The sequence below is a fragment of the Juglans regia genome, chromosome 13 (genome assembly GCF_001411555.2).
Source record: "Juglans regia cultivar Chandler chromosome 13, Walnut 2.0, whole genome shotgun sequence".
In the NCBI taxonomy this organism is placed as follows: Eukaryota; Viridiplantae; Streptophyta; class Magnoliopsida; order Fagales; family Juglandaceae; genus Juglans; species Juglans regia.
The window spans coordinates 5,568,147-5,588,808 of NC_049913.1; the positions used below are offsets into that span (position 1 = coordinate 5,568,147).

The 20,662-nt window shown below is 35.6% G+C and overlaps 2 protein-coding genes across 4 annotated transcripts; one reads left to right on the forward strand and one right to left on the reverse strand.

Annotated features, from left to right (window-relative positions):
• The first annotated feature begins 1,452 nt into the window (after positions 1-1,452).
• LOC108986999 (protein CHROMATIN REMODELING 35-like) lies at positions 1,453-8,781 on the forward strand. 3 transcript variants are annotated; one of them, XM_018959824.2, is made up of 7 exons: positions 1,453-1,735; positions 1,844-1,917; positions 2,491-3,044; positions 4,321-4,515; positions 5,562-5,720; positions 6,519-8,275; positions 8,364-8,781. In XM_018959824.2, the coding sequence occupies exons 2-7, from the start codon at positions 1,869-1,871 to the stop codon at positions 8,365-8,367; spliced, it is 2,718 nt and encodes a 905-aa protein (XP_018815369.1). In that variant the 5' UTR covers positions 1,453-1,735; positions 1,844-1,868; the 3' UTR covers positions 8,368-8,781. The 3 variants fall into 3 exon arrangements, with proteins under 3 accessions (XP_018815369.1, XP_018815371.1, XP_018815370.1); XM_018959826.2 differs by having other exon boundaries at positions 2,521-3,044; XM_018959825.2 differs by having other exon boundaries at positions 1,453-1,715.
• Positions 8,782-10,348: 1,567 nt separating this feature from the next.
• LOC108986966 (BEL1-like homeodomain protein 6) lies at positions 10,349-18,029 on the reverse strand. Its single transcript, XM_018959779.2, has 5 exons — positions 17,209-18,029; positions 15,335-16,337; positions 12,076-12,455; positions 11,928-11,988; positions 10,349-11,351 (listed from the first exon to the last, which is right to left on the reverse strand). Exons 2-5 carry the CDS (start codon positions 16,271-16,273, stop codon positions 10,683-10,685), a joined length of 2,049 nt encoding a protein of 682 aa, XP_018815324.2. The 5' UTR covers positions 16,274-16,337; positions 17,209-18,029; the 3' UTR covers positions 10,349-10,682.
• Positions 18,030-20,662: the final 2,633 nt, after the last annotated feature.

Here is a 20,662-nt window from a genome sequence, read left to right on the forward strand (position 1 = left end):
TCCTATCTGAAAAATACAGATCCAATAAAATAAAAAGACACACAAAAAGCCAAAACGACACTATTTGAGGAAGATATGGTTGGGCTGAAAACAAGGCCACAGGCTGGGCTTCACAAAGCCAAACGGGATGGGCTCAAAATAGAGAAAACTCACTAAAAACAAACCCTATCCGAAAAATACATGCCCAATAAAATAAAAAGACACAAAAAGAAATAGAAAAAAGGTAAATAAAGCATAGGCATTTTAATGTCCTCTCTATTGAAGTAATACAAGATGAAGAAAATGCTGAATTGTCATCCTAAAATCAAAATTATCTCAAACAATTTTCATAAAACTATGAGCGATGTATATTTATATAACCATGTTATAGATTCTATTAATACTCTTATTTTATAATATATCACAACGTGTAATTATTTATAAATTACATAAACATTACATCGTTATTTAATTAACCAAAAATATTACGTTCTTAATAATAAAAAATTAGTTCTTAATAATAATAAAAAAAAACTAAGCAAACGTGTATTACACGTTGTTTTCCCTGTGTGTGTATATATATATATATATATATATTTATGGATGAAGTAAAAAGAAGGGAAGATACATTATTGTCGTATGTGTAAATTGCAAGGAAAGTAATTACTAAAAGGTGGAAAAAATTTAGTAAAAAAAATAAGGAGAGATTTGAATTTAGAGATGAGTTGAGATGGTTTGAAATATATAATAGAAGTTGAATTATTTATTATATTTAGTGTGAAAATTTAAAAAAATTATTTTAGAATTTAAAAATGTTAAATTATTTATTATATTTGATGTGAGAATTTGGAAAAGTTATTTTAGAATTTGAAAAAGTTGAATTATTTAATTATATTTTGTGTAAAAATTTGAAAAAATTATAATGATGAGATAATATGAGTTAAGATGAGTTGAAGTGAATTTTAAATCTAAATCTCTCCAGAGAATAAATAAATGAAAAAATCTTCTTTGCAGCCTACTGTTGGGAGAAGCCCCAGCACACTCAACATGCTGGGTTGAAAAAAAAAAAAAAATTATGTGAGGTGTGTGAAGAGTGTAATGTACAGTAGGCTGATGAGTAACATTTCTCTAAATAAATATTGGAAGGTGAAAAAAATATTTATATATCCAAACGATGAAGAAGTCAGTCAGAAGGGTAGCTTTGTCCAGGGACCGGAGCACACTGCTCCGAACAACCAAACACAACGGAAGAGTCGTGGGCCCCAATAAACGAGCACCTAATTCCTCGCGTTTACGGTTTTAGCAGTACTCGCCATTCGATGGCGCCAACGACTTTTCCTTCGCCACTTGGTCAATCTCCATTTGCTGAGCCCAAAGCCCCAAACAACCAATCAAATTCCGTCACTGACTGACTGTAAAATCATAAAAGGTCCGAGCGAGATACACACAATTTTATCCCTCTCTCGTCTCTTCGTTACCTTCTACAGTGAGTTTGCAGTCTCTCCCTGCTCGAGAGAAAAAAGAAGATGAAGAAAACGCTCTTCCTGAAAGTTGAAACCTCGCCATGGCACCAACAAAGGATTGAGTAGTAATAGGATTTCCATCCGGAGCCGTTTACCGTTTACCCTCCCTCTCTCTCTGTCCTCTCCCTCTCTCCGTCCGACTGTGTTGCGAAGAAGAAAGAGAGCCTTCTCGGACTGAAGCATATGTGAATCAAATTGTCGCTCCAAATTCAGGTTTCGATTACAAAACTCAGGTTATGTTTCTTTTTCAAATTGTGGGCTTTCTTATTTTATTTTCCTTTCGTTAAAAAAATTGTTTATGGTTAACAAAAATAAGCAATGCACTATTTTTCTCTCCTCAGCGTTTTCTCGAACTCGGGCGTCTTCATGGAGCCAATGGTTGAAGTGTTTCCGAGTAATCACACCACTATGAGTGGTACTGTCTCTGCATGTCCTTAATCACTTGTATTTTACATAATTTGGACCCGGTATCACCATTTCTTGTAACTTTTCTGTTATACTTGGAAATAAGGGGAAACCAATTTTTGGATTAAAATGAAAATGAGGTTAATTTTGTGAACTACAGAACATATATTATTTTTCTCCTAAAAAAATCTCCAATAACAGACGTTTTGTGCCAAAATGATTCGATACATTGCTTTCCCATTTCATTGAAACATTTTTTTTATTCGACTGGGTGCAAAGTGGTTGATTTTCTCTTTGAATTATTTGAGGTGTCGAGGGCCTGTACACCTCCGGATTAGTTGGGACGCTGTTCCGGTCACCGGTGCCAATAAAAAAATTGTAACCTTTCACATTATTTCCTGTCTTCCATAAAATTTATCAAACTAAATAATTGCTCATTATTTGGATATCGTGCTTGTTTAGAAAAGACGGGCCGATAGTCTTTTCCACATCATACTCTCTCTGCTTGTAGTTTTCCCAATAATAAGCTTTGCGATTGTATGGTATCATTCATTTTGCTTTGTTATGCTTGTGCATGTGATAGTTCATGCATCGCAATCTGTTTCGAGATCAGGGTTTTACCAAACGGGATATAAAAGACTGAAGTTTTCGGATAGTGTAAATGAGTGTGGAAACATGGCTGTCTCTGCAAGCATGCCTAATGATATTGAACAGAAGAAACCAAAGACCTCCCCAGAAGTTATTGATTACCGCGATCCTTTTGCTATCCCTAACTTGCTGGAAAGCTTAGACTCTGGTAAATATGGAAGTGTTACAAAAGATATAGAAGCCCTCATTGCTCGAAAGATGCAGATGCTGCACCCTTACTATGCAAAGTATCCCAAACTTTCAAATACATTCTTGGAAGCAGAAGAGAAACCTAGTAATGGGGCTTTGAAACACACTACTCACTTGTCAGATAATAATGTCATTGATTTGGAGGATGACAACATTGCAAATAATGTTAAAGCTGTAGCACCGCCTGTTGTAGTTATTGACTCAGACGAGGAAGACAATGTACATAAGAAGACTTTTGTTCCTTTTCAGGAGATTGTCTTGCCAAGACCAGCTGGACAATTTCTCATGAAGGACTTTTTGGTAAGCCAGCCCTGCATTTGTAATCCTGGAGTTGCATGTTTTAGGATGCAGACATGAATGAAATAATCAAAACATGCTTGACACTCACAGACACTAAACAAACTACAAGCACTGATTTAAATTTGGAGAAATCACAGTTTGATAAAAATGTGTTTAAACCTTTTTCCTATCCAATTTTTGAAATATATTTATATTCTTTTACTGGAATTTCTTTAAATGGATCTTATTGAAGTTTGATATATATATATATATATACGTACTTTTAAATTAAAAAAAATTGATTGGAGTGAGCCTATTTCTGCCAAGTCTTAGGCTTACTATATTCCATGCATTTTCTAGAAAGCTAAAACAAAATATAAATAATTACAGGCCCATATGTGTAAGTAAGTCAACGTTTTTGCAAGTTATGCCTTGTTCACCACTTTTCTTTGTCTTGTGGTGTAAAAGTTGGATGTATTTAAATTTCAGTTGCAACATACCTTTATTAGTGGTATCAATTGATTACATTCTTTTATTTTTTATTTTTATTTTTACCATGCATGCTTACTATGAAAAACGAGTAAGTTAATATGCCTCTAGTGAGTAACATTTTTGGTGTTTAGAAGTTTGTTGTTTCAGTGAAGTGTGTACATACAGTATGCACTGTAATCATGTTTCTACCCTTTGTTTTCCATTGAGGTTACGAGTTGCTCATCTGGAATCTTCAAAAGTATCATCTTTGATAGTGTGGCATTCATTATGGTTTGTTTTGACTTGGGTTAGCGCACTTATCTGCGCAAGCCTGATCACCAGGACCAGTAGCAGACCCTTTGACACTTCGAGCCAGATTCAATTCAACTGCTGTTGTTGGTTTTCAACCTGATTGTAGCTTTTACACAGGCTATTCCCCATGAAGAAAAATTACATTTGATTTAGTGTTGTAATGTGAATTTGATGTATTAATGATTTTGTTCTTTTATGTTTTTCCTAGTTTTTTTCTTGGTCGGTCCTTTCCCTTATGCCTTCTTTATTTTTATGTTGATAATTTGAATAATGGTATGGTTTCTTTCTTAATTTATTACATTAATTTCATTTCATCCAATGCCCAATTTGCTGGGTGTTTTTTCATGTTATCTGATTTTCAGTTTAGGTTTTGTTACCATCTGCAAGTGTGAGTCAGAATTGTAACTACAAGATGAGAAATTTTTCCTATGAAATGACACAATGTTTCCACTTTCTAGATATTGTTATTTATTGTTTCGATAACATTTTAATCCTTCCCCCCAATTATTGGTAGGATTTCCGTGTTCCTCTTGGTCATGCCAGAAAGGGTGGAGCGCAGCGAGAAGAAGCAATTGCTGAACTTAAAATCAAGAAAGAAAAGGGTGTTTATGTTGGTGTAGAAGATGAAGACAGTCATCAGATTGATCCTGAAGATGATGGTCTGGAAGATATGTGGAAGGAGATGACGATGGCACTAGAATGTTCAAAGGTATTAAAAGTTTAGCCATCATCAATAAAATACGTGGTTGTTTCATTATTAGTTTCTTCATTCACCGATCAAAAAAATTATTAGTTTCTTCAGTCAATTTTTTTTTTTCCTCTGAAATGAGATAGACCTATCTTTTTTCTCCCACCCTTTTCGTTTGATTTTGTCATAATTCTTCACTTCAGTGCCTTGGTTAATCTTGTTGCTAATATTTTAGAAATTAAGTTATTTTTTATAATGTTAACTATTTTTAGGATTGTTGAGTCTTACATACCTGTGGATAAGGAATGTTTTGCAAACCAAATAGCAAATCACACGCAAATCCATTTATTGATGCTTGTTTTTTTTTTTACTTATAAAAAAACAAGCATCGATACTTAATTTAAGGGAAAGTGGTAGATTAGAGATCAAGGACAAGATTTTTCACGTTGAATTTAGTTAAAAGATCGTGGTGACTTCCATCTTTGTAGACTAAAGAAGATGATTTCTCCCAACATATCTTGCAAAATATCTTTCTGCGAAGAAGTCATTGCCAGGTGGTTCTGCTGGATGGAATCTCCTTAGTGTAGCTGAACTGCATGTTTATTTCTGCTATTTTAAATATAATTCCAAAATATTTCCCATGCTGAAACCTTTCTTCCTGTACTTCTTAGTTATCTTTGCATTTCATAGGCTATTTTCTTGTTTTTCATATTGTATGTTTATCTTCTGGTTCTTAAAAACTAGAAATTTTCTCGGACACCTGGTGTCAATAAAAAAACTAGAATTTTTATGTATTTTTAGAACAAGCGTTAGCAAAAATGTTCTGCTTATTGTTATGCTTCAAAATTGCTGTGTAAGCTCTGTTAATATGAATCGTAACTCAATCCTAAAAATCTAGCTTTTGATTTGTGGTGTTTGTTTTGCGTTACGAAAAGACTAGAAAATGGTTGCATGGTCATTCAACCTTGTTAGAAACTAGGGATCCTTTTTTATAAATGTGGAATTGGTATGAACCACTTCCTATTATTTACTATAATATTGATCTAATTTTTTGCTGCTTTCACTAGGATGTCGCTCTAGACCCTTCATCTGATGAACAATTGAAGGAAGGAGGGGAATACTGTGATCATTCTTTTGTCTTAAAGGATGATCTTGGCTATGTTTGCCGCATTTGTGGCGTTATAGACAGAGAAATTGAGACCATATTTGAGTTCCAGTACAATAAGGTGAGGACTGTCAGTGCATTTATTCAATTTTTGTATAACTGTACTCCTTTAATTTGCTAATTTGTCCAACAGAAATAAATCACAATCAGGTGTATTAACTGGTGGTCCTTTTTTGTATTTAAATAATTGTGTGATAATTTGTAATGCCTCAATAGAAGGCCCAAACCACATATCCTATACTTTAAAAGGACTAGTCAATGATATAATTGGAGCTCCACTGAAACATTATAAAGAGCAAGAACTTCTCCATCCCAAACAATGTGGGATCCCATACACCACCCACCTTATCCTCGTATCATATGGGGTATCACAATCTTCACCCCTTGAATTCCCGACGTCCTCGTCGGGCCCATTTGTCGTCGGTGACACGGCTCAAGTTCCACATTTATGGTTGGGATAGGCTTTGATACCATTTGTAACGCCCCAATGGAATGCCCAAACCATATGGCCTATGACTATACTTCAAAAGGAATAGTCAATAACACAATTGGAGCCCCACTGGAACATTATAAAGAGAAATAACTTCTCATTCTCAAGCAATGTGAGATCTCATGCACCACCCACCTTATCCTCTTGTTATATTGGGTATCACATAATTGCTGTTCTGTTTTGACTTAAGTTGATCAGTTCATTGATGTTAAATAATATCAAGTTTAAGTTCTGTAAAGTTGTGCGTATTTGTTCTGAAATTAGAGCCTTAAATGGATTTGCTTGAACCCATATCGAGGTTATGTTAGCTAATTGTCTTCTTTTGGGAATTCAGGATCCTTTTGGTAAGTACTTTTCTTTTCATTTCAGGTCAAAAGGAGTACCCGAACTTACATGCCCGATTCTCGGAATGCCAAAGACAAAGACTCAACTGATATATTCAGAGTTAAACTTTCTGAAGATGATCAGATGGTAACTGAAATATTTGCCCATCCTAGGCATACAAAGCAAATGAAACCTCATCAAGTAGAGGGTTTCGATTTTCTTGTCAGCAACTTGGTGGGTGATAGTCCTCGAGGCTGCATCTTGGCCCATGCTCCCGGATCTGGGAAGACATTTATGATAATCAGTTTTATGCAAAGTTTCCTGGGAAAGTATCCACATGCTAGACCACTGGTTGTGCTCCCTAAAGGAATCTTGGCTACGTGGAAAAAGGAGTTCCAGACATGGCAAGTAGAGGATATTCCACTGTATGACTTTTACACTGTCAAGGCTGATAATCGGTCTCAGCAACTTGAGGTGTTGAAACAGTGGGTAGAGCATAAGAGTATCCTTTTCTTGGGTTATAAACAATTCTCAGCAATTGTTTGCGACAATGTAACAAGCAAGACCTCTGCCTCATGTCAAGAGATACTTCTTAAGGCTCCTTCAATTCTTGTTCTGGATGAAGGGCACACTCCACGAAACGAGAACACTGACGTGTTACAGTCCCTTGCGAAGGTGCAGACACCCAGAAAAGTTGTACTTTCAGGAACCCTGTACCAAAATCATGTCAAAGAGGTGTTCAATATTTTGAATCTTGTCCGACCAAAGTTTTTGCGGTCGGAAACCTCTCGAGCTGTTGTCAAGCGCATCATGAGTAGAGTAGATATACCAGGCATCAGAAGACCGTTCAAAGCAGGTGCTGATGCAGCTTTCTATGACTTGGTTGAACACACTTTACAGAAGGACAAAGATTTTAGGCGGAAAGTGGCCGTCATACGAGATTTGCGCGAGATGACTAGCACGGTCCTTCACTATTATAAAGGGGACTTCTTGGACGAGCTTCCAGGTCTTGTTGATTTCACTGTGGTACTGAATTTAAGCTCCAGACAGAAGCATGAAGTTTCAAATTATGTAAAAAAGTTGGCGATGAAGTTCAAGATAAGTTCAGTTGGGAGTGCTGTCTATCTTCACCCAAAGCTGAATTCTTTCTCTGATAATCATGCTACTGCTGATCATCTGGTGGATGAGATGTTAGAGAAAATAGATGTAAAAGATGGAGTGAAGGCAAAATTCTTTCTCAATATGCTTAGCTTATGTGAGTCAGCTGGAGAGAAGCTGCTGGTTTTCAGTCAGTACCTCCTACCCTTGAAATTTCTAGAGCGATTAGCAGTGAAGTTGAAGGGCTGGAGTCCTGGAAGAGAAATCTTTATGATTTCAGGCGAATCAAGTTCTGACCAACGTGAATGGTCCATGGAACGCTTCAATAATTCTTCTGATGCCAAAGTCTTCTTTGGCTCCATCAAGGCATGTGGGGAGGGTATATCTTTGGTTGGGGCATCCCGCATAATAATTCTGGACGTTCATCTGAATCCATCGGTGACCCGCCAAGCGATAGGTCGTGCATTTCGACCAGGTCAAAAGAAGAGAGTTTTTGCATATCGATTGGTAGCTGCTGATTCACCCGAAGAGGAAGATCACAGCACTTGCTTCAAGAAGGAATTAATTTCGAAGATGTGGTTTGAATGGAATGAGTATTGTGGTTATCGAGATTTTGAAATGGAGACAGTTGGCGTGAAAGAGTGTGATGATATCTTCTTGGAAAGTTCACTGTTAGGGGAAGATGTAAAGGTTCTGTACAGAAGGTTAGTTTGCATTTTCAACCTTTTCCACTGTCATGAACCATGTACGAATATTAAATTATTCCTAAGTTTTGTTCTGTACATTTTTCAGGTAGATCCTGGTATCGTGCTAGGTCTGAACTGGAGTAGGCTGAATTATACCTTACTTCTATCTGGCTAAGTCAGAATCTTCAGCTGTTCATACTTTAGTATTTTTGTAGATGCTTGGTTGAAAGCAACACCAATTTTGAAATCCATTTTGGAGCCTGGAATTGCATTGGAGCAGATGCTTAATGGTGTGTGACTATTTCCTGTTCCTTGGCTGGTTTCTAACTTAACATTAAGACCATTCTGTTTGTAGTGGTCACTGACTGATATATATATATATATACACTAATTCTTGTACATGAACAATGGGGCTTTCTTTTTTTTTTCTTATTTTTTGAAGCATGTTACTTGTTTTTATTTAGAGCCTCCATAACAAGGAAAAAAATTTCAAGTTACATGTACCATACTTACTACCATACCTAGTTTGTTATCATTCTCACTGAGAGGAGAGTACCCTGAATCAATGGGTACAAGAAATAGTATTGTATATATTTATCCAATGAGATTAATTAGATGAATTGGTGCGTGTGTCTCCATCCTAAGTTTTAGTAGGAAGATTAACTTGTGTGATTTTTTCCCATGCCAGTCGTCTTCCCTCTTGCCTTTTAATGGTCTTGATGTATTCAACTTTTCATAAAAATTGTTGTGAAGGTAGCCCTTTTTTTTTTCCCCTTCACAAATGAAAGAAGAAAAAAACCCTCCTAGTCCTTTACTACTACTACGGAATTTTCTGGTTGAGCTTCCTGGACTTATTGATATGTTGAAAAGTAGAGGAAGTTGGATAGTTCAAGAGAAGTTTTGTGGGGAGTCTTGTATATATGCATCCACAATTGTCATATTTTATGGACAAATATCCAGCAACTGGAGACAAGCTCTTTTGTTGATGATGAGAAGATAGACGACAGAGAAATGCGAATTGGATGGCGAGAAGCTGCTGGTTTTTTGCCAGTAGATGCTACCCCTGAAAGTCCTGGAGAGATTATCAATGGGAGTACTTAAAAAAAATGTTGGAGCCCTGAAAAAAAGAAAAGAAAATATATTATCCAAATCCTGAGCACAGAGAGTGGTCCATGAAACGCTATTAGAGTTCTGCCGATGCTAAAGTCTTGTTTGGATAATATTTAAGCATAGCATGTGGGGGAAGGAATCTCTATATGGTGGGTCAGTGGGTGCATCTCCCATTCTAATTCACCTCATTCCATCAGTAACGCCAAGCAATTGGCCCTTCATTCCAACCAGGTCAAAAGAGAAAGTGTATACTTACAGATCGGTTGCTGCTGATTCACCCGAAGCGGAAGATCACCCTTCATGCTTCAGAAAGGAGTTGAGATCGAAGGTTTAATTTGAGTGGGGCATGCAAAACTGTGGGGATGGCGACTTTGAAACGAAGACTGTTGATGTGAATAATTGTCATTACAAAAAGTTAATAAGCTTTAGGCAAAAGGTTAAATGGCTCTGGTTTTATTAAGAAACTTATTTCCCCATGTTACATATGTCACTTGTCCTGACACGTCCAAAGTTTTGTGGCCATGTACAAGAACATTTTTCAGCCATAAAGGTTTTAAGCATCAACCTCATCACACCCGATCGGAAGAGAGAGAGCAAGAAGAATACTATACATTAATCACTATTCACTCACATACTCCACATCTATAACTTTTCCATAGAGTGTAAAGAGTGTTTTTTACAGGATATGAAGGTGTTTTTCATAGGATATGGGCTTGTGGATAGTAATGATGAGAAGAATTTCTTATAATGTAATGATCATTTCCACAAACACTTGCATCTAGCACGTAGCACAAATCTATACTGTTTTTAAGTTCCACACCAACACAGAAGCCAAAGCCACACAGAAAAACTTTTAAAACCTCACATCCGGCCTCTCTTTCCTCCTTTGCTGCTGCTGTTGCCGTCAAGAGACTCAGCAAAGACTATTGCCAAACCCCAGCAGAATCAAGAACATCTTCATAGGTCATTATCCTCAACAAATTAACAATCACCCAAAATCTGCTTATCTTTTTATTTCGGATTATAACATCTTTTTCTTCTTCAAACTGAAGAAGGCACAGATTGTACAATTTTCCTTCCACGTGCCAAACAAATAATATGTATCTTTACAATATGCTAATCTTCTGCCAATTTGGTGATATATTACAACCATGTTATATATGCTTTCCATACTCAGACTGCAATGTTTCCATTACCAGTTGCAAGCATGACCAATGCTCTCGGAAGAACAGTCTATAGCCAGGAAATTACTGTTCCTCTTGCCAAGCATTAACAGTTCAAAAACCACCACCGTATGGATCCAAAATCAGCATTCTCACACTACGAAATCATGTAATAGATGGGAAGAACTGAACCTGTGTTGCTGGTTACCAGGATTCATGCACTCGAAATCAGCCGTCTCGGTCCCTACAGATGATGGTGGAGCATTATAAATTTGGTCCCCGCCCATGGAAATGAAACTGTGATGGGCCACACCAGATATGGGTAGGCTACCACCCTCGCAGTGCTGCAACCCCAATGTGAGAGACACTCCGCTTCCACCTCCGAACCTCTCCAACTCTGACATGTGATAGGCAGCAGCAGCAGCTGCCATGAACCTTTCACTGGCTGCATCAGGGAAGAGACTACAGCCATCCATACTAGGCCTTTGTTCCTCCCTTCGCTTCACCAACCCATATTCGTTTTCACTGTCTTGATAATTGACTAATCTGGGAGATCCTGCCATTTGTACATCAGGAACACCATCTGGTTTGGAGTCAATGAGTTGACTAGTGCTGCATCTCTCGGTGGCTGTTGAACTCATACTTTGTTGGAAATCTTCCCCTCTATCCTCAAAGGTCCCATCATTCCCTTTTGTTGCCTTGCCCGCATTGTCAGACGAAGAATTAGAGTCCATCTCAGCATCTCCAATCTCTTCTTTGTACATCTCCTCAACCATGGGCTTCCAGAGACGCACTCGTGCATTTATAAACCAGTTTGAGACCTGACAGTTCCGAATTTTTTTTTATCAGAACTAAGGACCAGACCAAAGAGAAAAGAAGTCAAGGAGCACATGGCATTTCTCCGGTTACTTATAATCCCCAGTGCTATTGAAACAACTCTAATGGATTATTTAAAACTTATCTTCACAAACAGTATTTAAAACAAAAAACAATACAAAATACCACAAAACTTTTCCATATTATGCTGTATTCAGGGCAATATCTCTGGTAAAAGAATCGCTTTCATCTTGACCGCAAAAACCTAACGCATTGGTTACCAATAAAAGCAGAAGAATGAAAACAAATGTACTTTTCCACCCAAACAAAGCTCTATCATGAATGAGTTTATTCAACTTTTTCTGCAGTATTCCTGTTGTCCTTGACTACCCTGCCACTGACTTCTCAACTTTTTCTGCAGTAATCCTTAACTGACTGAAATTATTTCCTGTCAACAGGCCACAATTTTCAAGTGATATACAAACCCAGACTTTAAAAGTACTCCTGATTTTCATTATGAAAACAAATCACCTCATATTCCAGCCACAAACAGCTAGATCACAAAATTAAATGGGTTTTACCTGACTTCTAGTCAAGCCTGTCTGTCTCGCTAGCATGATCTTATCAGAATCCTTTGGATATCTGGCAAATGAAACATTGTTTTAAAAGATATATTGCAAGAAAAGTTGGGAACTTATTGGGTAAAAAGAGTAATTTCAGGGGGATTACGGATGAAGGAAATGCTCAAACAGCCAAGCACGAAGAATCGAAACAGAGCTTTCAGGGAGCCCACGTTGTGGCCTCCATGCATGTTGCTGCATCATACCGAGCTGCTGAAGAGTCCTCTGTTGCCTGAGCTGCTGATCCACATATCGGAGGCGAGTTATTCCAACTCCTTTACTGCTCCCTGAAGAATCTTGCTCCCCAAGGCTTTTTCGAGCTACTTGAATCTGGCCAGTGATTGCATCACGCAAGCACCGAAAGTGGCGGGAGATAGTCTGGAGGGCAAGAGCTGTATATGGTTTAGCTGCCCCACATCCCACAATCACATCAAATGATGACACCACAATCTGCATCTGATGGTAATATTGTTTGTACCTTCTATCGACCTGCGCAATAAAGTTATCAAAATTAAACTTTGTGGGGGAAAAGATGTTCTCCTCCCTCAAATATTAAAGATATAAGGAATTCTAAAACCTACACGTTATTTGTATATACTGCAAAAGCACTCGACACAGCCATTATACTATAGTCTGAGAAAATTGTTAATTTTTAACTACTCTGTTTATAACCAAATTGTGGAGTTTTCTGAATTTTGTGTTCTTCAATGATTTAACTATAGAAATTAAATCCTGAAGAAAGAATAGGAAGTGTTATAGAGGAATGAATTACAAAGTGTTTCAAGCTTTTAAAATAAAAAATTGTCTAATATTTATTTTTTTTTTATCGATAAACAAAAAATTTATTGATCATGAAATAAACAAAAGCCTGAGTATTCGGAACCTATACAAGAGCCTTGCCCATGCATGCAAATTGTCTAATGTTTATTGACACGATCTTTCAATCAAATTGATGATCATTTAATGCAGGATTGGATGATGTGGCTCAATGGGAGTACACTCCTACTCCTACTTCGAAATTATACATGTCATAGATAATTGATAGACTGCAAAATACAAAGGGCAGCCAATTAATATTTACTGCATAGTATTTATTGGGAATGGACTGAAGAACTCTGCAGTGCACAACTTTCATGTATCCAGTGCAACATCTTTCAGGAGGTGCCTTTATTTTATGAAGTGTATGTGGAAGGCTAAAGTAAATTGGGACAGTTTAAAAATGAGAAGGTTGGCTACTGCCACCGAAATGGTACTCCAAAATAGTGGGAATACGCAATTAAGTGTGGTCTACAAAACAGAAACAGAAAACTAAGCTCTTTTATTCAATCAGCTTAGAATGAGAAATAATCACTTGCTTTCGTCAGAAACAGGTAAAAGAAACAATCCCATAAACTTATAAAAGATCAGGACACCTGAAACATTTGATAGGTAAATTAGGAATACAGTATCTTATCAATCAGCACACCCCACAGCAAAATTGAAGAATGGAAGTTAATAAATTGGCACCATTTGTTCAGCAACACAATGTATTAAATGCATAGTAACTCGTACCATGTTCCTACAAAAGTTTCAAGCAGCACTAATTAATTTTCCATGTTAACATATCCTTCACATCGTAGTCAACTAAGATAAGTGCAAACCTGTCAATATACTAAATTAGTGAGCCACAGATGAAAACAGTTCTTAATTTTTACTAGTCTTTTGTTGATCTCATTAGACACCTCAGTATGTAGAGTTCGTGCTTCCAGTGGGTAATAAAAATATGAAATAGCAGGAAATAAGATTGAATATAAAATGCAAGGCTCCATGCAGTCCAGGAAAACGCTGCACTAGGAATTAAAGTAGCAGACGATTTACAAGCCTGCAGTTGGGGATGCAGAAAGTTGACAGTAGTGGCTAACTTGTAACTTAAACACCTTATTACCAAAGAATTAAACAATGCCCAATATGGCACACTGCACATAGTTCTCATTTCTCAAGTAACAACAGAAACTACGCGTTTCAATTCTAGGAAGAAATTGAAGTAATAACAACAGCATTAATAACATAAAAGATGAGCAAGTATAGCAACTCAATGGCTCCTATAGGTTGGTTGACATTGTCACCTTACCCAATTTACATATTTGTAATTCTTGAATGAAATTCAAACAGCAATAACATAAAAGAAGAGCTAGGGGTTGTTTGGGAAGTTAGATGAGATGAGATGTTTATTAAAACTTCTCATAATTTCTTTCCCAAACATCACTCAAATACAAAACACTTTTCAATTTCAAATTTTCATTTAATCATTACCTAATAATTACAACTTTTACAAATTTCTAAATAAAAACAAAAAACAATAAAACTTTTTCAAATTTCAAAACAAAAATAATATTCAAACAATTATATTCAAACAATTTTTTAACTTTATAATATTTTTATTCAACTTTTTTTCTCATTTTTCAAGACCCAATAAAATATCATAACTTAAACTATTTCATTGCTATTCACAAACCATTGCACTACTATTCACAGAATTTTCATCTCATCTAATTAGCCAAACATGCCCTTAAGTTAGTTGACATTGCCAGTGTTATAGTTAATAACATATGTACTGTACATAGGTAACTTGTCACAACATAAAAGTTGGACATTTACATATCAACAAAAGTTTGGTAACTGCTACTTGCTTAAAACTTCATCCTCCAATTATCCATGTGGAAGGTTCCTGAACTCTACATCCTCCTGGACAATTTCATTTCCAACCTACCTAGAAAGTTTAGAATCAAACAGGTCGGAATACCAATGAAAATTAGGCTAGATAGCAAGTTGGAAAACAGTTATCCATGCAACACCAACACATCCCCCATATTCATTTGGGCTAAATACAACTCGTGACAAAAATGGTAGAAAATAAACATGAATACCAACCATCTTCTAGCCGAATCATCATGTAATACTGAGAATGAGATCATCCACTTAGCTAAGTCTCAAATATAAATTTCTTTTCGTGGATTTACAATATCCATAGTTCTTCGGATATCCTCAATTCAGAAAACAAGCGTCACCAAACATACCAAAAATTTCAACATTGAACATACTTCATGTTACCACCCATCGTCATTAATTTTTACATATATGCACAGTAGCTACCTTCCACTTATACAGTCCATGCCCAGTAATTTTAATCTGAAGTTTTTCACGTTCATCCATGCATGCATATGCAATCTTAAATCATAAATTTGTGGGAGGTACACAGTGATCCAATAGAGTAAATTCGCAATGAGTTTTTGCATCATAAAAAATAGTCCACTTCATGGCCAAATGACCGCATAAGTGAGACAGATTGCATAGTTATCTCAGAAAGAGAATTTTTTTATCGGTATTACCTCATCCAACATGGACAATAGCTTTGTCAATTTGTTTTGTAGATCTTGTTTTTCGGCATGAGAAAGATCATGCGGAGAATTACAGGCCGACTCTTGAGGGTATGGAGGCACTCCGCCCGTGGGTGGCATTGCAGTTTCATTCTTTGTTCCTCCATCACTCTCCATCGGACTCATTATCAGATGCTCCTGGGTGCCAACATTTTTTGCAACATCAGGCTGCTTTAGAGCTTTTCGGACATTAACCACTTCATCAAGCAGTTGTTGTGCTGCCTTAAGATATTTGGAATTGGGAATGGTTCTCACAATTCTTGACATTCCAAACGGAGATAAATCCCCTTTATTTAAATCTTGATTGCCTCCAGTAAAACTAGTCGGCAAGTAATCAGCACTTCTCAGCGGTTCATCTCTAGAAGAGTCATTCCTATCCGCACAATCACCTGCAACTGACGAATTAGGACTCAATAATGAAGCAAATCCTGAATTAGGATTTTGATATGGGATAGATGGCATGTGGAACTCTGATGGAATTTGTGTGCTGAGGCTGAGGGACAATCCCTGGCCCTGCAAGTTTTGTCCACTGTGAAGAATGCTGGCAGCGCTACCCATTGGGTGCGTAACTAGTATCTCATTTCTACCTTCCCTCCATGCATTGAAATCATGCTCCACAAGGCGTGATCCACCGAGATTTGACAAGATTTCCCGTTGCTGTGGGGAAGAATTTGAAGCACCCAACGATGGGTCCATGCAGTTGTTTTGCTGCTGAGAATTCTCAGCTAAAGAATCTGAGTATGGACCAGAGTCCATATACATCATCATATTACCATGAAGAACCGGAGCTTGAACCGGAGCTTCTGCAAACGAACTAGGCAAATGTTCCCTTACGTAGAGTATTGGCGCAGTATCTCTTTGATTACTTGAACTAGTGTAAAAAGTTGCCATATTTCTCAAATCTCAAAATTTCCCCACCTGGGTATTCGATTTAGATTACAAAGTCACCCCAGAACTGAAAATTGCCAATCAAAACAGCTTAGTGTCATTAAATAAATTTCTTCTCACTATATATAGAACAATGGATCTGGCAAGTTTGATTTAAATAACTAGTAATCAATTTTAGTCTTACAGCAAACAGGCATAAGCTTACCTCCTCAAAAAAATACCAGTATTACAGATGTCTCATATAGTTTTTCTCGTATTAAATCTCATACAATCTACATACAAGCACAGATATAGAATACGATTGTCGCAAACCGAAGTAATAATGGGCAGAAGAATGAGGTCATAGTCACAACACTCGACAGCAAATAAAGCAATAAATTTAAGGGTCGGACGTAAAAGGACCAATAATCAAAAGAGCAATCTCCATTTGCATGCGGTTATAATACGATATATATATAGGGGCTTTTTTCATTTAAATATAATTATTATACGAACATCAACGTGAGCAGTACCATCTGCGTAGAAAGTGATGCTCCAAAAATCTCATCTCTCTACCTAGAAAGCAAATTTAAGCATTACAACTTCCAGAAACGAAAACTATGATCCAAAGAATAAGAAATAATATAAGGAGAAAATTATGAAAAAAAAAGGCTTTGGAAGAAGATAGAAGGGAGATATAAATTAAGAAAAACAATTACAGAAACCAACAAACAAAAATGAAAAGAACTGGAAAAAGGGAAGAAGAAGCAAGCAATACGAAACACCCACTATATGTTGAAAAACCAAAAACCGGATGAACTTCATTTTCTTATCATCACTATCGTCATCCTAGCCAACACTAGAGAGTGCGAGGGGCAGATTACAAATAATTTATAGCTCAGCCAGCTAAGACGAAGGGGGGATGTGGAAGAAAGAAAAATGTCAGAGAAAAAAAATACCTGGAAACCCGTAGCAGTTGTGGGGAACAGCAAAGCTTGGAAACACCAACCGATCTGCAGGAAAACGATCCTCTCCAAACTAAATACTTTCCGATCCCGAGACCCTCCCCACATATTACAACACAAAGCCTCACTTTTCAATGAAAATTTTGCACAAACATATGCATCATTACCAATCCCCGTTCGTAAAATAGAAAAAAGAAGACCCAGAGAAGAAAAAACTACTGTTTTTGCAGGAAAATAAAAGGGCGATAATACAAAGAGCTATGAATTCTTACTTTCGCTCTTTTTTATAATCATATAGTCTCCTTCTATGATTCGCATCAATCCTCACGTGAGAATCATACATAAACACTTCTCTCTCTTTAAAAAGCTTCTGTGAGAAACTCAAAAGAATGATAACTTTCTCTTTCTAATCTCTATCTCCTTTTGTATAATAGAGTTCCTCTTTTCGGGCTTTTGTTTTCCTATTCTTATGGGTTTTGCTTGAGCCCGGGTTCGAGGAGTTTGGTGTGGTGCTTGGCTTGATATTTGCTGCTGCTTCTTTTTCGTGAGCTTGTTCTTGCGGGTGATAGAAGAGTTTGGTTAAGGAGTTCAATCTCTAACTACCAGTTGGTAGACGTAAACCCTTACTTAAACCCAAACACCATCTCTCTCTCTCAACCTCGGGATGTCTCTCTCATCCTTGAGCATGCAGGAAGGTCTGGCTTTGCTGCAATATCCACCATACACAGCATATTCTAATCTCTTCCGTTGTTTCTCTCTCTCTCTCTCTTCTTTCAAGCTTCCACACGATCTTTCTTATTTATTTTTCTGTTAGTTTGTGTGATGTATATGATTATTTTTATATTCGTTTGGAACTTCAAAATGAAAGAGGTGCCCATATCACTCACTGTATACGTCTTTTTTTATTCTAACTAATATTGTGATTTGCAATGGGGGTCCTCTCATTTGATGTTATTATTCCTTTTGGTTTTCCCTATAGTTCTGGTATTATAAACAAGTACCCTATCAGATTTAAGGACATTTGAATATTTAAAATATTTGTTAATGGTAGTAAAATAGTTTATAAATAATAATAAAAATTTTTGAACATATTCAAGAAAAGTTATACTCCCAAACAAAGCCTTAATTATAGTCAGCACCATCTTTTGAAAGGGAATAGGCTATCATTCAGGCTCTACAGAAAACTAACGAGCATTGAGGGTCATGAATCATGATGCCCATTGCTCAAGTGCATTTCTTATATATAATTGTACTTTTAATATTCCAAATACAAGACATTTGGGCTCTTTTGTTTTGAGAAATGAAATGAGATTAAAGTTGAATAAAGTATTATTAGAATATATTTTTTAATATTATTTTTATTTTTAAATTTAAACAAATTAATTATTTATTTTATTTTATATTAAAAATTGAGAAAATTATAATGATTAGATGAAATATTTTCTAAAAATAAACGAACACTTGACATAAGAAAAAAATATATTTATGACGAGTTATTTATGATAAAAATATATAAAACTGACTCATTTTAATAAAAAAAAATAGTTATTTTTATAGTAAATAACTATTCGTGTATAAACATTTTTTTATAATGAATTTTAAAAATTATAAAAATCTTGTTTTTAAAATCCCAATAAAGTATTGGGTATATAATTTTTTTAAGCAAAGATCAAGAAATCTAAAAAACAAAACAGCCCATTTTCATGGTTAGAATCGGCAAAGAAATAGAAAGATCTAAAAGTACATGAAAGCCTATGTTGGTGAAATTTTTAACAATATGCGCACCTTTTTGATACGTTACCATCGCATGCTGGAAATAGAAAAGGGAATATCACGTCGATAATTTTTGATCATCCCAGCGATGATCAGGATATTCCATCAAAAACAAACTGCTGTAAATGCCTATCGTCCCACTAATGCATCGGCACTACTCATCTAACATCTTTACATATTCTTCCCTCTTTCTCTCTTTTGGCATCTTATAGATTTTGCTAATGAAAAGGGCATGTTGGATAGGGAATGAGCAGATAGAGGCAGATAAAGAGGAGTAGTAGTCTGTAGTAATTTAAAGCCTCGTTTATTTTCGGAGATGAGATGAGATGAGATTAAAGTTAAAAAGTTGAATAAAATATTATTATAGTATATTTTTTAATATTATCATTTTTTTTTTAGATTTGAAAAAGTTGAATTGTTTATTTTATTTTATATTAGAAGTTGAGAAAGTTGTAATGATGAGATGAGATGTTTTTCCAAAACAATCGACCCCTTAAAGTTTCTTTTGGGCTTTTGAAATAACATCTTTTTCCTTTCTTATTCGGGATATTTGAAACAACATTTCTAAGTTTTTTTTTTTTTTTCTAAGTTTACGTGCGATCTAAAATATAATTCATTGACAAAAATTAAAAGAAAGGAATGAAAGACAGATTAAAGTCTTAACGCATGCCGCAAGCTGCAAGAAATAAAAATAAATAAAGCTTATCTGTCTGCATTTTTTTAAGGCTGCCTGTGCGCATATTTATTTGTTTTTTTATGATAAATGTACTTTGTTTGATTTTTGTTTTTTGTTTTCATCCAATCGAGGAGAAGATCACGAAGAACACGATGTGTTGGATAAGTACGCCTACTCAGAGGTGGGTATGTTAGTTAGAGAAATACTTTATTCACTGTAAAAATAAATATTACACAAATGGTATAAATTTATATAATTGATTGCTTATAAAATTATTTTTATTATAAAATATATTTAATAAATTACATAAATTACATAAATTTACGTCGATTTATAAAATTATTTTTATATAATATATTTTTGACCAGTAGTTAGTTAACTAAAAAAAGTTATAATTTTAGAGCTCATTTGAATATATATGTGAGATCATCTTATCTCATTTAATTTTAATTAATAATCTTATTATTATTTACAATCTATCTCAATTTATTTTATCTGTATAAATTCTCCTTAGTTTCCAATTCTAAAAATAATATATAATAAATGTTACATACGAGATTGAGAAAAGCTTTTTGTAGTGCATTTAATGGACCAACACGTATCGATCCCATGTTTTTAAATTTTCTAAGACATCGTAGAGCATCACATCTCTTACAAGTACTGGTCCTAAAATCAACGCGTCGATTTGCGTACATGGTCCAAAATGGGAAAACAGTCATAGTCTATGGACCCCATTAAAGCGTTGTGAAGCATTATGGAGGATGGATGCCATGATTTTTGTGTGTTTTTTTGTTTTTAACAAAGGCATCCAAAAGTCCTCCATCCTACCTAGTTTTTTTCATTTGTTTTATAAGAAATGTTTATTTTTCCTTAGGATTGATTATAAATCATAGTTACCAATATAAATTTACATTTCTAAGCATTAAGAGCACTAGCATTAAACTCATCAAATTTATTTTTAAATTTTAATAAAAAGTACTTATTTTTTATATATCTAAA

Coding starts and splice junctions, on each gene's coding strand:
- LOC108986999 (XM_018959824.2), top strand. CDS start 1,869: ATGGAGCCAATGGTTGAAGTGTTTCCGAGTAATCACACCACTATGAGT. Junction 3,045..4,320: donor TTCTCATGAAGGACTTTTTG/GTAAGCCAGCCC, acceptor AATTATTGGTAG/GATTTCCGTGTTCCTCTTGG. Junction 4,516..5,561: donor TGGCACTAGAATGTTCAAAG/GTATTAAAAGTT, acceptor TGCTTTCACTAG/GATGTCGCTCTAGACCCTTC.
- LOC108986966 (XM_018959779.2), bottom strand. CDS start 16,273: ATGGCAACTTTTTACACTAGTTCAAGTAATCAAAGAGATACTGCGCCA. Junction 12,456..15,334: donor TATTGTCCATGTTGGATGAG/GTAATACCGATA, acceptor TTTATTGCGCAG/GTCGATAGAAGGTACAAACA. Junction 11,352..11,927: donor CAGGCTTGACTAGAAGTCAG/GTAAAACCCATT, acceptor CGGAACTGTCAG/GTCTCAAACTGGTTTATAAA.